This window comes from Ahaetulla prasina, chromosome 1 (genome assembly GCF_028640845.1).
Source record: "Ahaetulla prasina isolate Xishuangbanna chromosome 1, ASM2864084v1, whole genome shotgun sequence".
Taxonomy (NCBI): domain Eukaryota; kingdom Metazoa; phylum Chordata; class Lepidosauria; order Squamata; family Colubridae; genus Ahaetulla; species Ahaetulla prasina.
The window spans coordinates 306,500,404-306,518,620 of record NC_080539.1 but is presented as its reverse complement, the minus strand read 5'-3'; the positions used below and the strand labels follow the sequence as shown (position 1 = coordinate 306,518,620).

The following is an 18,217-nucleotide window of genomic DNA, read 5'->3' as shown; positions in this document are numbered from 1 at the left end:
TTTTAATGGAAATGCTCACTGGAGCATCTATTTTTGGAATACTTTATGAATGATGCCTCAAGAACAAGAAGCATCCTGGAACAAGACAGGGGATGTTTTCTCTCTCTCTTTTTGTTACCTTGTATGGGTTCTGTACAAGACATGTAATCAAGTACTTGGTTGGTGTTTTTTTTTACTATAACAATAATTATAAACATCCTTCAAAGCCCAGAGTCACCTTACAGGGGAAATCGGTAGCATAAAAGTTTAATAAACAATAATAAAGGCACGGTAAATCAGAGGCAGCAATAAAAATTGACTTCCCACTCTTCATTCTAGCTTACTTGATTCATGAGCTGCTTAGTGAATTACACTCCTGAGTTCCATCACAGGATGGAAACCGCAGAGCTAGTGAAGTTCTCTCAGCTTCTCTTTCATTTTTCTTCCTTTTCAGTACTTCTCGGTATATATATACACTGAGCGTGAATAAAAAATAGGAACAGTAAATGCTTATTTTTTAACAAAAAATCAGCACTGTAATTTCTTCACTTCACTATAATATGCACCAGAGTAGTGCGTTTTCTGTTCCACATAAAAGCATAGGTTAAAGAAATGTATCTTCATGCACTTTCCTCCAGAAATTGTTCCCTTCAGAAGGGCATTGGAATATAGTAAGTGCCTATATTGTGCAAGGTATGTTTGGGGCATATGCTGTCCTATGTAGCAAGAAGGATTTCTCTTTAATGGGCTTTCATCCATTGTATCTTGTCATGCCCTTAGGTGCTTTGGAGACTGCCCCTCAAGCAGAGGTGGGTTTCAGCAGGTTCTGACCAGTTCTGGAGAACTGATAGCGGAAATTTTGAGTAGTTCGGAGAACCGGTAGTAAAAATTCTGACTGGCCCCACCCCCATATATTCTCTGCCTCCCAAGTCCCAGCTGATTGAGAAGAAATGGGGATTTTGCAGTATCCTTTCCCCGGAGTGGGGAGGGAATGGAGATTTTACAGTATCCTTCCCCTGGAGTGGGGAGGGAATGGAGATTTTATCCTTCCCTGCCACACCCACCAAGCATGCTATGCCCACCAAGCCACACCCACAGAACTGGTAGTAAAAAAAATTTAAACCCACCACTGCCCTCAAGTACTGGAAAACTGTCAGAGTTTATTGCAGAAATCAAATCCAGAAAGCACACACAGGTCACTGATTCAGCAGGATTCATTAACTTCTCTTTATATGTAATATAACACATAAATAAATATACAATACCAATGGCTGATTCTTCCAATGTGGAAGGGAGTACAGGCAAACACAGCCAGAGGAGAGAACAATTTCAGTTTCAATTCAGCAGAGTAGTTTCAGTTTTAGAGTTGAGCACAGAGCTACAGAGCCACGCCCACTCTCCTTCCTGTCTCAGTTCCCATTGGCTGACCTTGTTGCTATGCCCTATTCCAGTTCACAAATATTCTGACAAATATCCTGCCTCCTAATCCTTTTTGTTAGGCTACATATGCCTAGTTCCCTTAATGCTTCATTGTATGGTTTAGACTCCAGAACTCTTATCATCTTTACTGCTCTTCTCTGCACTCTTTCTAGGGTCTCGGCATCTTTTTTTGTACTATGACAACCTGAACTGGATGCAGTATTTTAAACTGGCCTCAGTAGTGCAGTATAGGTACTAACACTTTTCATGATCTTGATGCCATCCCTCTGTTGGCGCAGTCTAGGACTGTGTTGGCTTTTTTGGCAGCTGCAGCACCCTGCTGAGCTGACTCATACTTAAGTGGTGGTCTGACACTAATGTGTGGAAGATCAGCAAGCCAAAGAGGAGGACAACCTCCATCTCAGCATGGTTCAGTTGAGATAGCTGATATCCAATGTTTTATAAGATGGAGTGTAGTGGTGCTTATAACAATGCAAATAGGGTCATAATAGAACAAGTGAATCTTTTCCTATTAATGATGTAATTTTTTTCCTTGATTCATTTAAATCACTCAAGAATGTTAAATCAAATTCTGAATTTCTACCCTATTTTTTCCAAATATTTCTATTCTAGTATTTTAATTATGTGCTGCATTTAATATATAATATTTATGTAAAATTTAATAAATACAGAGTTGATATATTTTGTTTAAGCTGTTGTATTATTGTGGGGTTTATGAGTGAGTGTGTGAAATATACAGCAGTTCTGATTACTCTAAAATGTACTGCCATAAATAATATACCTTATATATCTTTAACAAATATTATCTGTTGGCTAACAATGTGTTCAACATACATAACAATTTTCTCTAGCATGATATCCTTCATATGTAGCTGGCTTCGATTCCTATATAACAGTAGTGCTATCTGAGATGAAAGTTACTATATATTACATCTAAATCAATAAAATGAGTTACTTATTCTCCCATACTGATTAGTGTGAAAATACAAAAGACAACTTAGTACATAAAAATCTAAATTTTATATAATATTGGATTTAAAATAAATGTTGTAATGACACATCTTAAATAATACTCAAGAATAATTAACCAAATTTAACTTTGTTCTGAAGAACATCAGACTCGAAAATTTACATAGAAAGTATCTAAATCTTTAATTGGGTGGAATGGTAACTGAAATAGTTTTACTAGCTCTTGAGCAACAACTAGAATAATGCTCTTGAATGCAATGCATCATTCCCACTTTCTACATTACAGTTTTATTCAATACCATCACAAAATATTAAGAATTTTCATTTCTTAAATGTCAAAATGGCAACAATAAAAGCTAAAGTAAAAACAGTGATGGAAATATGACACTGAAGGTTCATTATTATCCATCCAAAGCCCTAAGGTAAAATTAATAATAAAAAGAAGTTTATTTCTGCATGAGATGAGCTTCTTCAGAAAGCTTGACATATTGAAACATTATCTCCAATAAAACCTTAACGTCTATCATGAGCGTCATATCACAGAGAAGGATTGCATACAAATACACATGTTTCTGCCCTAATGATTTGAAAATGAATTTTATTGAACACACTAGAGCCAACTTTCTAATAAATATGCATTAAAAAGATTGCCCATATCACATGACCTCTTGAGGATAAGACTTCCAGTACCTTTTATTTATTTGTAACATATCTCAAGAGAGACATTAGTTGTTATAGACTTTACACCAAACATGTCTTCACTTTAATTAAAGATGACTCAGACAATGACACATATTGAAATTCTAGAATGCCCACCCAGCTAGATTGGGTGTTGTTGTTTTGTTTTTTGGGGGGGATTTGTTAGATCCCTGCTGAATTGTTTAGAGCTGAATTGCCTAAATTCCCAAATGAAGATCTAGTTTAGATTTTCGTATCTATTCTTCATAATAAAGTCATCATGATTGATTGCGGGTTTCAAAAATATGCTACGTGAAAAATACAGTGACATGTTTATAGAACCTTGTCAATTCAATTTACTCATATACTTCAGCTGCTTACTTAATTTTTGTAACTTCTTTTAAAAGCTTCACTAGAGAACAAATCATTTAACTTCAAACAAATAATCCATTATATTTTTGTTAGATGATTTATTTTTATGCTGGAATACTAGTTAGCCATCTTGGATCAGTCAACTGTCAACTGTTATAATATATAATATAATATAACAACAGAGTTGGAAGGGACCTTGGAGGCCTTCTAGTCCAACCCCCTTCCCAGGCAGGAAACCCTACACCATCTCAGTCAGATGGTTATCCAACATTTTCTTAAAAATTTCCAGTGTTGGAGCATTTACGATTTCTGCAGGCAAGTCATTCCACTGATTAATTGTTCTTACTGTCAGGAAATTTCTCCTTAGTTCTAAGTTGCTTCTTTCCTTGATCAGCTTCCACCCATTGCTTCTTGTTCTACCTCAGGTGCTTTGGAGAACAGCCCGACTCCCTCTTCTTTGTGGCAACTCCTGAGATATTGGAACACTGCTATCATGTCTCCCCTAGTCCTTCTTTTTATTAAACTAGACATACCCAGTTCCTGCAACCGTTCTTCATATGTTTTAGCCTCCAGTCCCCTAATCATCTTTGTTGCTCTTCTCTGCACTCTTTCTAGAGTCTCAACATCTTTTTTACATCGTGGCGACCAAAACTGAATGCAATATTCCAAGTGTGGCCTTACCAAGGCATTATAAAGTGGCACTAACACTTCACGTGATCTTGAACAGTCCCTCTGTTTATGCAGCCCAGAACTGTGTTGGCTTTTTTAGCAGCTGCTGCACACTGCTGGCTCATATCTAAATGGTTATCCACTAGGACTCCAAGATCCCTCTCACAGGTACTACTATTGATTAAGGTACCACATATACGGTACCTATGCATTTTGTTTTTTTTGGCCTAAATGTAGAACCTTACTTTTTTCACTGTTGAATTTTATTTTGTTAGATAGTGCCCAATGTTCAAGTCTGTCAAGATCTTTCTGTAACTTGAGCCTATCTTCTGGAGTGTTGGCTATTCCTGCCAGCTTGGTGTCATCTGCAAATTTGATGAATTCCCCATCTATCCCCTCGTCCAAGTCATTGATGAAGATGTTGAAGAGTACTGGGCCTAAAACAGAGCCTTGGGGTACTCCACTGCATACTTCCCTCCATGTGGATGTAGTTCCATTGAGGACTACACGTTGAGTGCGGTTATCTTTGTAAACAAGCAAATTTACCATGTAAAACCAGTAGGTTTATGACTTAAGCAAGTTAGATTCTTTTGCTTGAATTCAATAGTTGGGACAATTTTTTCATTTGTATCTTGTAGTTTGTGGAAAAGCCATCCTTTTCTCTCCATCATACCAATTACTTATTACTTACTAGGGAAGGAAAATTAGGTCCTGTTGAAGTCATTGGGATTTGCATAAGAAGGCATGCAAAAAGATGCTGTCTTAGGTAACTTCACACTAAAGAAATGTACAATGTGTCATCACAGAAGGGCTTCTATTCTTTGCTCTCTTAAGACTTCATTCAGAAGGTGGGGGCTTACCTGAATTGCAATGAATTAGTAAGTTTTCATAGCTCCAAGAGTTTGAAAATAGTTCTCCCTGAGTTGTGGATTCTCAAGATATGAGGAACAAAGACATTGCTCTTATCAATAGGAAATAGTGCCAAGGACCCAAAGAATGTCATGCAGTTACGGTTATGTAACTCAATCATCCAATTCTCAATCATCCAGATCATAATTGTCCCAAAGGTGCTTCTTTTTTCCTTTTTCAAACAACAAACAAAAAATCTGGTTGCCTTTTGAGAAAAAAAGAAAGCACCTTTGGGACAGCTACTATTATTTATTTATTTATTTATTTATTTATTTATTTATTTATTTATTTATTTATTTATTTATTTATCATACTTTTATACCGCACCATCTCCCGTAGGACTCAGGGTGGTTCACAGGCATATTAAAATAAGACAATACAATAAATAAGCAATATAAAACCCAATTAAAACTAAATATTATAATAGCCAAATCACTAAAACGGTAAAAACCGATTAAAAACCAATTAAAATTTAACTAAAATATTTTATTCTTAGGCTAGCCCAGCTCGCTGAAATAATAAAGTCTTCAGTTCACGTCTGAAGGTCCGGAGGTTGGGGAGTTGTAACCCCGGAGGAAGCTCGTTCCACAGGGCCGGTGCCGCCACAGAGAAGGCCCTCCCCCTGGGGGTCGCCAACCTACATTGTTTGGTCGGCGGCACCCTGAGGAGGCCCACTCTGTGGGAGCGCACGGGTCGTTGGGAGGCAATCGGCGGCAGAAGGCGGTCTCGTAGGTATCCCGGTCCTAAGCCATGGAGCGCTTTAAAGATGGTGACCAAAACCTTGAATTGCACCCGGAAGGCTACCGGCAGCCAGTGTAGGCTGCGCAGGATGGGTGTTATATGGGAGCAACGCGGTGCTCCCTCTATCACCCGCGCGGCCGCATTCTGGACTAGCTGTAGCCTCCTGGTGCTCTTCAAGGGGAGCCCCATGTAGAGAGCATTGCAATAGTCCAGGCGGGAAGTGACGAGGGTGTGAGTGACCGTGTGTAAGGCGTCCCGGTCGAGGAAGGGGCGCAACTGGCGAATCAGGTGAATCTGATAAAATGCTCCCCTGGCGACGGCTGTCAAATCTTCCTCTAAGGACAGCCGATCGTCCAGGAGAACGCCTAAGTTGCGCACTCCTTCCCTGGGGGTCAATTACTTCCCCCCCACACACAGTCAGCAATGGTGTAAGCTGACTGTACCGGGACGCCGGAACCCACAGCCACTCTGTCTTGGAAGGGTTGAGTCAGAGCCTGTTCCTCCCCATCCAGACCCGCACGGCCTCAAGACAGCAGCCCATCACCTCAACAGCTTCGTTGGGGTGGTTCGGGGTGGAAATGTACAACTGAGTATCATCAGCATACAGATGATAATCCACCCCGAAACCACGGATAACCTCACCCAGCGGCTTCATATATAGATGTTGAACAGGAGAATGATACAGAAATGGTAAAATCAAGGTGAGTTTTGCTATTATTCTCAGAGATATCTATATTATTCTCATGCATTGTGAGGACATGCTTATTTTTGGTAGAAAACTACTATTTTCTGCTTAGGCTTCAGATAGCTCTTATATTTTGTTTTGTTTCATTTATATATTTATCCAGCAATCTTACCCGCAGTTCTAACATATTCAGAAAAACCAAATGTTTCAAAACATTTTAGAGAATGAAATAAAAATGATATCACAATAATTGAAAATGACCGGACAGTATCTATGTCTTTAAGCCGTACTTGTTACATAGTTTGCATGAAATGGAACATGGTCTGCTTGATAAGAAGCTTGGATTACTTGGTACCTTTCAAATGTTTTGGACTACGAACCCCATTACCCTAGTCAGTACCGACAATGTAATCTGAGGCTCATAGAAGATGTCCTTTAACACAAATAAAGCATTGGTGTACAAGGAACCTCCGGTTAGACCCATCAACGGGGCCAGATGGTCCCTCTTTCTCTTGACAGCCGTCGGACCACGTGGCCGACTCGACCCGGTCTCCTCCTCGATCCGGTCGCCCAAGATTAGCGCACGCGCTTTGTCAGTGGCGAAAGTCGCCGCTGCAGCGTTGGAACGAGCTTTCAGCACCGCGGAGCTGCGGACAGCGCGTTCCACCCGCCCTCAGCTGCAGCCCCCAAGACTCCGTAAGAGCGGAAAGGGTGTGTGAAGGGGCCATGGAGGGCGCGGCTGGCTCCCAGGCGCTGGTCCAGGCGACTGCCAGCCAGAGGGCAGAGGCAAAGCTCCCAGAGAGAGGGTGCTGCTCCTCCAGGTATGGCTCGAGTAGAGGGCATGGGCTTTTCTGCTAGGCGGTCAAGGAGGTGGTGGGTTTGCACCCTCCATTCCCTGGTCCTTCGTCTCTCTGGCGTCCGACTTCCTTTGCAGGGTTTATTTATGCTTTCTTGCCATCCACTCCTTCCCTACATCGGTCTGCCAATAGCATCCCCCAAGCGAGCCGTTCATTTCCCAGACAATAGAGGCATCTCCCTTGGGCGACGGAAAATGGTGGAATGGTGTGGGGGGGAGGAATCTGTTTGTTTGTTTTTTCCCAACAATCCAAGCATCCAACTGATACAGCTTTCCTTTCGTGGTACTCTCCACCACACACACACACACACATACTTCACCCAACCAGACCGCCCTTCCTTCAAAAGTTGCTATTGTAAGATGTGGAGTAGATGAGGAAAAGCAATAAAGAACATGCTGTCTTCTGCACAGCTGGGCAGTAAGGGCCACTGAGAAGGCCCTAAGATTGAGTACAGCTGATCCATTTGCATGAGATCTCTTTCTTTTGCTCTATTCTGTAAGTGTGGAAGACCAGTAGCTGCAGGAGGCTTTATCTAAAATGCATCCTATGTGCCTTTGGGAAGCCATATGCAAACTAGCCTCCTCTTGAGTCAGCTAATGCCTAAGTCTATTTTCTTGCATTAGCAAATGAGTCCCTTTGCTTATTTATCTACAGGGTGAAGCCTGCCTTCTTATATCTTCAATTAACATGATATGATACATATGTCCTTGAGATACACAACTGTCATTTGTGTCAGGGAATACTTCTTCCTACAATCCAGCAAACAAACAAAACAAGTCCTCTGTGTGGCACCACAAAGAAACAAGACAAATGTTTTTGCACATGCTTGCTAGCTATTTAAAAAGTGGTGCCAAGGCAGGACTGGACAGGGTTTTTTTCTCCCTCCTCTTCCTTTTCCTCTTCCTTCTTTTAACCAGACTAATTCAGTGTCTTTAATGCTGGTGGAAGAGAAGGAAATGCAGACACATGTAACAAGCAATAATAATTTTTCTGTTGCCACCCAGAAAAATTACATAAAGTACTCAAAAATATGATTCTTTTCGTTTACAACAAAAACCAGATATTGTCAGAAAAAGAGATCCTACCAGCAGTTCTAAAAGAAGAAAACAATATGTGGGGTTTGAAAACATTTCCCATTGGGTCACGTTTGTGAAGTACTCGATTGCTAGTTAGGGGAAACTGTTATTTTCATAAACAATAAGCATTAATCCTAATAGTTGGGACAATGTAAATGTCATTCTTCGCAATCTGATGCCTTCAAAGTATCTGGGAAAAGTGCAAAAATTCCCAGCCAGTTTGGGTGGGGTTAATCTTGGTACAGTATTCTCAGCTGATTAATCATGTTATTATTAGGCATAATGGAACCTTCAAAAGATCCTCAAAGCTATTTTCCAACCTGGGTGGTTGTGAATAATTTGGACTGATGTTCTGTATAACAGAAGCCACATAATTAAGAAGGGTTGGCGGTTGTTTATCATTGTCTCAATAATTTATTGGCCAAAAAAATGGGTAGTTTGCTTTATTGTCTTTGCTCTTACCACTTCCAAACTGGACATTGCATTCTATTTTTTGCTTCTTTATAATCTAATGTTTATAGTTTGGTGAAAGCCAGTTTGGTGTAGGTATTAAGGTATTGGGTTAAAAATTACTTTGATGGAACCCAAAAGACTGTAAGCTGCCCCGAGTTAGGTAAGATGAGCAGCCATAAATTTTACAGATAAATAAAGTTTGAATAGTTCCTTCCTCCTTATGCAGAAATATGTTCAATAAACACAGTTGTTGTTGGATTATTACTTATTAAAAAACACTTCAGGGCAAATATGAACAATACATGGGGTCTCCACGTAATCCCATATACCCTTTGTGAAGCCTTGGGATCCTCCAAAACCACCTTAGAAAATTACAGAGCAAACTTGAGAATATGGAACAATTTTCTACTCTTTATTTTAAGTTTATTTTATTTTTAAAAAAGGAATAAAATGTGTGTCTAAGTGTCCAACAAATTTTATCCTGCCAATTTAACTTAGCCTTGCCCCCTCCAAGTTCACTTAGTGATACCACTGTATAATAATAATAATAATAATAATAATAATAATAATAATAATAATAATAATAATAATAATAATAATAATAATAATAATAATTTAATTTGTATACCGCCCTTCTCCTGAAGGACTCAGGGCGGTGAACAGGCAGATAAAATAAAACGATACATTTTAATAAAAACAATATTTTAAAAACTGTACAGTGTACTGTAACATTCTGGATGGAAGCATTGAAAATGCTTAAGAATTCCTAAGCATTTCTACAATACGGTTGTCTTTACCGTAACCTGCTGCACATTCCTACAATATAATCATTATTGAAACAGTCTCCAATGTTGCTACTGTTGGCTCGATCACCATCATGCTTCTTTAATTTTTTTGCATGCTTAATCACAACTTGATTAAAGTTTGCCAGTTTAGTGTAGTTGTTAAAGTGCTTAGAAACCAGGAGATTGTATGTTCTGGTTCCATTTTAGGCATGAAAGTCAGCTGGGTGACTTTGGGTCAGTCACTCTCTCTCAACCCAACCCACCACACAGGGTTTCTGTTATAGGGAAAAGTGGTGGAGGAAGGAGTGTTATATATGTTCTCCACCTTGAATTATTTATAAAACAATAAGGCATAAAAGCGTAACAATAAATAAATGAAGTTGGACAAAATTTGTCCTACTGATTAATATTCATCTACATACCAGCACTTAAAAACTAAGAAATTTTTGTCAAATGAGTTACGGTACTTTTTTTACTCAAAGAAGAATTTTCAAGAAGCATGTTCACAAGAGATGAGATTGAGAAGGAGAGTGGGATCAGTCTTTAATATAGTGAAAAATATGTTCTAGCCAAGCATTATACTATAATATTATGAGTTAGATTTTATTATGCTTTGCCTGTTTCCAAATGTTGTAGCCTGGGATAATTTCGCATGCAGCAGACAAGGCAAATCAATTGGTCTTGGTCTTGGGAGCATTTTAAGTCTTGGCAGATATTTGTCTATTGCCTTGTGGAAATCTAAAATTCTATGTTACAGATATTCTTCAATTATAATTGATTTGGTTTGAATTGCTCTGTGAAGTTTCAGGTCTAACCTCCATCCAAATCTAATGAAAAATTGATGCACATATTCCTATAGCTTTAAGTATCACCCGAGAAAGAAAACTGAGACCTATGGCTGTACTGAATTAAAAGTCAAAGCAACTCCTCAACTTACAACCACAACTGAGCCCAAAATTTCCATTGCTAAGCGTGATAAATTTTGCCTCATTTTATGGCCTTTCTTGCCACAGTTGTTAAGCGAATCACTGCTGTGTTAAGTTAGTAACACAGTTGTTAAGTTAATCTGGGTTCCCAATTGTCTTTGCTGATCAGAAGGTCACAAAAGGTGACCACATGACTGCAGGACACTGCAACTGTCATAAAAACATGCCAGTTGCCAAGCGTCCAAATTTTGGTCACATGACCATGAGGACGTCGCAATAATCATCAGGGTGAAAAAAGGTCATAGGTTTCTTTTGTAACTTGTCTCTTTGTAACTAAATCTCTTTTTGTCATTGTAACTTCAAACAGTTGTTAAATGAATGGTTGTAAGAGGACTACCTGTGTAGAAATACGGGGTCATGTTGTTAACATAATTTATATTGCAAATCAGTTTTCTCTTAATGCTTAAAGTATAGGCCCATTTTTTTATTTTTGCCTAGCTATTGTGATTATAAAATTTTTGTCACTGTTTTAAACCTAACAATTTGACAGACCAGAATACATTATTCTTTTTTAAAAACTGAAGCTGCCAGGAATTAAATAATTCAAAGTTTCCAAAATATTATGTCTTCAAAAAGACATTGTGGTGCAAATTTAGGAATTTCTGGATATCCTGAATTAAGATTGAGACCAGACTGGCCTGAATATTGAAACAGTCCTTCTAATACTGAATGGTTGACTCAATTGATTATCTTGACAATCTGGATGTCAGTCCCATTGTGATGAGGAACAAGAGAAATCTTATTATGAGAGCTCTACAGTGGTACCTTGGTACTCAACTGCTTTGAAACTCAATGAATTTGGTACTCAACACATTTTGATGTGAAAATTTTGAGCCAGTACTCCTCGTTTGTTTGATACTCAATGCACAAGCCAGAACATGTCGGTGTCAGCTGCCTTGTGACTCACTACATTATTCCTTATGGGAACAATTTGTTTGGTACTCATCATTTTTGATATTCATCACACCTCCCAGAGCAAATTAATGATGAGTACCAAGGTGCCACTATAGCTCTACCATTTAAAAAAGAGTTAAAGGACTGCAGCCTTGCCCTCAGAAACATGACAAGATGTTCCACAGAGTTTCCTTGTATCTTTCATTTATTTATTTCTTTATTTCTTTATTTATCATATTTGTATACCGCCCTATCTCCCTAGGGACTCAGGGCGGTTCACAGACAAATAAAAAGGTACATATAAATACAGAATAAAATATCAATTAAAAAACTTATTCTACACAGCCAAATAGTTAGAAAAGAACAATATAAATAATAAAACCCATTAAAACCCGTATAAATTTAAAATCTAATCCAGTTCTGCGCAGATGAATAGATATGTTTTAAGCTCGCGGCGGAAGGTTCGGAGGTCCGGAAGTTGACGAAGTCCTGGGGGGAGTTCGTTCCAGAGGGTGGGAGCCCCCAGAGAGAAGGCCCTTCCCCTGGGTGTCACCAAACAACACTGCCTAGCTGACGGCACCCTGAGGAGCCCCTCTCTGTGAGAGCGCACGGGTCGGTGAGAGGTATTCGGTAGCAGCAGGCGGTCCCGTAAATAGCCCGGCCCTAAGCCATGGAGCGCTTTGAAGGTAGTAACCAGAACCTTGAAGTGCACCCGAAAGACCACAGGTAGCCAGTGCAGTCTGCGCAGGAGAGGTGTCACATGGAAGCCACGAGGGGCTCCCTCTATCACCCGCGCAGCCGCATTCTGAACTAACTGAAGCCTCCGGATGCCCCTCAAGGGGAGCCCCATGTAGAGAGCATTGCAGTAATCCAGACGAGACATCACGAGGGCGTGAGTGACCATGCATAGGGCATCCCGGTCTAGAAAAGGGCGCAACTGGCGAACCAGGCGAACCCGGTAAAAAGCTCTCCTGGAGATGGCCGTCAAATGATCTTCGAAAGACAGCCGTTCATCCAGGAGAATGCCCAAGTTGCGCACCCTCTCCATCGGGGCCAATGACTCGCCCCCAACAGTCAGCCGCGGACTCAGCTGACTGTACCGGGATGCCGGCATCCACAGCCACTCTCTCTTGGAGGGATTGAGCTTGAGCCTGTTTCTCCCCATCCAGACCCGTACGGCTTCCAAACCCCGGGACAGCACTTTGATAGCTTCGTTGGGGTGGCCCGGTGTGGAAAAGTACAGCTGAGTGTCATCAGCGTACAGCTGATACCTCGCACCGAAGCCACTGATGATCTCACCCAACGGCTTCATATAGATGTTGAACAGAAGGGGCGAGAGAATCGACCCCTGCGGCACCCCACAAGTGAGGCGCCTCGGGGCCGACCTCTGCCCCCCTGTCAACACCGTCTGCGACCGATCGGAGAGATAGGAGGAGAACCACCGATAAACGGTGCCTCCCACTCCCAATCCCTCCAACCGGCGCAGCAGGATACCATGGTCGATGGTATCAAAAGCCGCTGAGAGGTCTAATAGGACCAGGGCAGAGGAGCAACCCCTATCCCTGGCCCTCCAGAGATCATCCACCAACGCGACCAAAGCCGTCTCCGTGCTGTAACCGGGCCGGAAACCGGACTGGAACGGGTCTAGATAGACAGTTTCCTCCAGGTGCCGGGGAAACTGACATGCCACCATACTCTCTACAACCTTCGCCGCGAAGCGAAGGTTGGAGACCGGACGATAATTACCTAAAACAGCCGGGTCCAGGGAAGGCTTCTTGAGGAGGGGCCTCACCACCGCCTCTTTCAAGGCGGTCGGAAAGACTCCCTCCAACAAAGAAGCATTCGTAATCGCCTGGAGCCAGCCTCGTGTCACCTCCTGAGTGGCCAGTACCAGCCAGGAGGGGCACGGGTCCAATAAACACGTGGTGGCATTCAACCTACCCAGCAACCTGTCCGAATTTTACTTGGCTGTACACCGTCCTGAGTCCTTCGGGAGAAGGGCGGTATAAAAATCGAAATAAATAAAATATTAATAAAAATAGTTGTCATGGTAGGAACCCTAAGCATGAATAGGCTGAATGGTCCAAATAAGACAGAGATACTCAATTATGAGAAGGTGAACCGTCCTGTAAAATACTGCTTCCACACTTTCGTTTTGCATTGTCTTTGAAGGCTCCTGCAATGGCACTGCTACTGGTTCAGAAAAAAGAAACATCTTAAAAGTTCTTCTCATTGACAGGTTGATGCAACACTACAACTTCTTAGCAAATTGTGAATTAACTGCCATGGCAAAAGTATGAACAATGTCTAGGTTTGACAAGCACAGCATGTTTGATCTGTCTTTAAATACTGTTCAAAAATTTCAATTAATTCATACTATGACAGCCTGCAGGCTTGAATCAGTGGGAATATTTAAAGGAGTATATTGAAAAATTAGCATTGCTTCTCATTTGGTTTCAGGCGTTCTTGTTCCAGTATATTAGCTTTTGAATGAGCTCCTAAAATCTTCAAAGGAAATTCTGCATTGGTCTTTTTTCAGAAATTGGGGAAACTAATGAAAATGGGGAGAAAAGCTCAACAGAATACACACAAAAAGTTATTTGGGAGGGTGTTATATATATTATTAGATTTTGAACTCTTTCAATATTTTATATATTGTATGAATGCCAAGCAGTCCTTAGAACTATAACTGACTATTGGCATATCCTGAACTTGAATTGAGGAAAAAGAACAAACTGCATATTATTTCCACAGCAGTTCTGCAATTCTTTTTGTTTGTTTTATGTGTTAAATATGCAACATCATCAAGAATAGAAATGGAAATGGGCTGGTCACATAGCAAGAAGAACTGATGGTAGGTGGACCAAGGCAGACATAGAATGGATCCCACTTGATAAAAAGCATCCACGAAAGAGACTTAAAACAAGATGGATTGATGACATCAGCAAGTATTGAGGGCCCAGTTGGCAAAAGAAAGCTTAGGACCATATTAGTTGGAAACATACGGAAGGCTTTCATGTGGCAGTGGATAGACAATGGCTAAGAGGAGGAGGAGGAGGAGGAAGAGGAGGAGGAGGAGGTTTTATGCATCTTCCTCCATTCAATACTATTTCCTTTTTCCTTGTTTTGCTTCTCAGAATATTTTTGGTTTCTGGTACAAACAGAGAGATTTTCTGCTAATGAAAATGATAGGGGAGACAAATCAAGAAAAGCAGTCAAGCAGCTGCATTGCCAAAGTCGAGCTGTTGTCACCCACTTTTTCTTCTGTGTTGTCTGCTTTGTTGACTCTCTTCTTTGTTTCATGGCCGCAACCAGCTGAGCAAGGCAAACGAAGCTGGGAGACCAACATTTGAAAGCTGCTGCTGCTGCCTCTGTGCTATGATTAGAGGACTATTTCAGCTTGCACATTATTACAGCATCAACATTATTATTACAGAGCTATAATGATGGGACACTTCACTGTCCATTAAGATCTTTTTTGTTGCTCATTGTGATAGATCATTACCCATAAATCAATGGATTAACTTAAATACGACAATCTGAGAGGGTAATGGAGGCAGTTGTTCTCCTTGGTTAAATGGAGCAAATGACTATGTTAAAAAGACACCCTAAAAATGACACCCAAAGGAAAGAATATATAGATTCCCTCTGACAAATTAGTCCTAATGGCATTACTAATTTATGAACTAAAAAGAAAATGTTAATTGTTTTAGTGTGCAATTTAAAAATGGGTTTGAAGTTTCCCTTAAGATATAAGAACATCATTGGCCAACTATTTGCTCAGAGATAAGCCATATAAAGTGTCAAAGCTTTTTAGCCTTTTTCCCTGTCTCACTAATTGGTCTGCCCCTATCTTTGGCTTAAAAACATGAAGTTGAGTGTAATTTGAGATCATTATAAGAATCCAAATTTTTTTTTGTTTAAAAAAAAATCTATGCATCATTGCATCAATCCATCTTATGCCTCTATATAGAAAATGGCATCTTAACCACTGGGTGTAGTTCATGAGAAGAACAGAAAGGATGTGTGATATCAACCAGCAGATGGAAGATTGTATGATGGCATTTATGTGTAATAGGAATAAACATATCGATCTACAAGAGTCGAATAATAAGGAATGTCTCCACCTCTATAATTTTAGTTTAAATAAGGGCATCTTAATAAATGAAACAGGAAAGCAATCCTTAAAATGAGTTCAGTTATAACTCTATTATTCACTTCTCCACACAACATTATTATTTACACACTTCTGCCAGCAATGGAAAACTGCTTAAAGCCATCATGAAATTTGTCTCTTCAGCCAAGCTCTGACAGTCCTTTCTGCCTCTGTATTTGAGTCAAACAGATGCCATGAAGGCATTATTTCAATTTAGGGAAAAGATAAAGTTGAATGACAAGAAGTCTGGACTGAATGGTGGATGAGGTGAGATGGTGGGATCCAACTACACAATTACCTCTTAGGTGACGTGTGAAATATGAGCCCAGTATTGTTAGTAACACAATCCCATTCTTGTGTTTGCAAACTCTGCTTAAACAATGTTTCAAAGATTTATGTGTTGCAATCTTAAGTTCTGAATTGATAGTCATTTCAGGTTCCAGGAAATCCATGTGAATAACACCAGCTGCATCCCAATAAATCTGTAATCCTTATTTTCTTGCCAAGCCTGGGTTTTGAATTTTATTTTTATTTTTTTTGCCCGCAGGTGAAGTTTTGTGATGATATTTCATGGACTAATCAGCAATCAAGATGCTGTGAACAAATCTCTCACTTTAGTTCTAGTAGTACAACAATTGCTGGGAAATGTCAACTCTATTTTTACAACTTTATTACATTTCAAAAAAAGTATAAAATACTTTTTATAAATAAGAAAAAAGAAAAAAAGGAAAAAGGAAAAGGAAACAAGCAGGGGGGAATAATAAAATTATGGGGTACAACAAGGAAAAGGAAAATGTAGAAAAAAATAATTTCCATACTTCTTTGGTACTGATGCAAATTTCAATTCTTGAAGCTTTTGTTTCTATCATCATCATGTGAGGAACCCATCAGACTTGTTCCCTCTAATACAGTGGTGGAATTCAAATTTTTTTACTATAGGTTGTGTGAGCGTAGCTTGGTGGGCATGGCTTGGTGAGCATGGCAGGGGAAAATCCTCATTCTCTCCCCACTCTTGTGAGAAGGATATTGCAAAATCTCCATTCCCACCCCACTCTGGAGTCAGCCAGAGGTGGTATTTGCCGGTTCTCCGAACAACTCAAAATTTCCGCTACTGGTTCTCCAGAACCTGTCAGAACCTGCTGAATTTCACCCTGCTCTAATACTTAAAAATGGTGGGCATGGCTTGGTGGGCATGGCAGGGGAAGGATACTGCAAAATCCCCATTCCCTCCCCACTCTTGTGGGAAGGATATTGCAAAATCTCCATTCCCACCCCACTCTGGGGCCAGCCAGGGGTGGTATTTGCCGGTTCTCCGAACTACTCAAAATTTCTGCTACCGGTTCTCCAGAACCTGTCAGAACCTGCTGAATTTCACCCCTGCTCTAATACTTAAAAATGTCAGTAATGTAATGCATACATTCCAGTGAAGTGCAGTTGTCAGTAATTTCCTTTTGAATAATCTACCTAGTGCCAGTTAATTAGTTCATCAATATGTCTCATGTGAAATTATTGGCTGTTGTGATGGGTTATCCACTTCGTTCTTGATCACACAGATCAACTCTTCCACTTTGCTGTCTGTGTATTCTTTTAAAGCAATGCACAGGAGTCACATCAATACAGTCATCACCATAATCAACCTGAATCAATCATGTTACGTTGCTTAAAGTGCACTGATAAGTACATGCTGTAGGTTTCTGTTTCACAAACAATAGCAGCATAAACTTTCTCACAGCAACTTGCTATCAACTACAGGTACTAAAGAACATTTCAGATCTGTTAGCACATCAGTGCTGCCATCTGTTGGCACTTACAATATTGGAGGTATTGCATTTCATTCAGCCAGCATAGATCATCTTTCTTCAGAAAACGGTTTATTTTAGTTAATGATCCTTGAATTAATTATCACTATTAAGGTATGCTTTCCTTCTAAGAACTTAAAGTGGCTAACTATAAAAAATATTGCTTCAATTTATTGCATTTTCATTTCTTCTTTCAATGTAAAGAAATTACAGGAATAAAATAAAATGTTTTTGATGTGGCTACTTGAAAAATCTATAAACTGAGTTCACTTGACTCATCTGTTTCTCTGGATTTGCAATCCTACATTTCTGAAGCATTGAGAGCATAGGTTTGTGAATGATAAAATTTGCTTATTATTTTGATTTACTCTCAAAATTAGAGGTGCCTGCAGATTTGAGAAGTCACAACAAAGCTGGCTTGAGCAGGGCAACAGGAGTTGCTTCTTCATTACTCCATCTTTTCTCTTCCTATCTGGAGGCTAGAGTATTATTGCTTTCTTCTGTTCCACAACAGAGTCAAAGGAGATGCACTACCAAGCCGAAATCCTGCTCCTCAGTCAGGAAGCATCTGAGAAGCAAAGCCTGCTGCTTGCATAATACATGTTGGTGGAACACGAGTTGATGGTACTATGCTAATTATGGAAGATTCAAGTCTGTTCATTCAATGTATACATAGGTCATGACAAGTTTTGTTTTTACTAAAGGGATAAAGGGATATATATTGTGCATCATATCACTTATTTCATTTTACTACATTTTGCGGGGAAAG

General features: G+C 40.0%; 1 protein-coding gene across 1 annotated transcript in view; it reads left to right on the top strand.

The window, feature by feature from the left end:
* Positions 1-6,444: 6,444 nt before the first annotated feature.
* DISP2 (dispatched RND transporter family member 2) overlaps positions 6,445-18,217 on the top strand; it is a 34,614-nt gene continuing 22,841 nt past the window's right edge. The window contains exon 1 of the mRNA XM_058162189.1: positions 6,445-6,458. Within this exon, the coding sequence (XP_058018172.1) occupies positions 6,445-6,458 (14 nt within the window). The remainder of the gene's footprint in view (positions 6,459-18,217) is intronic.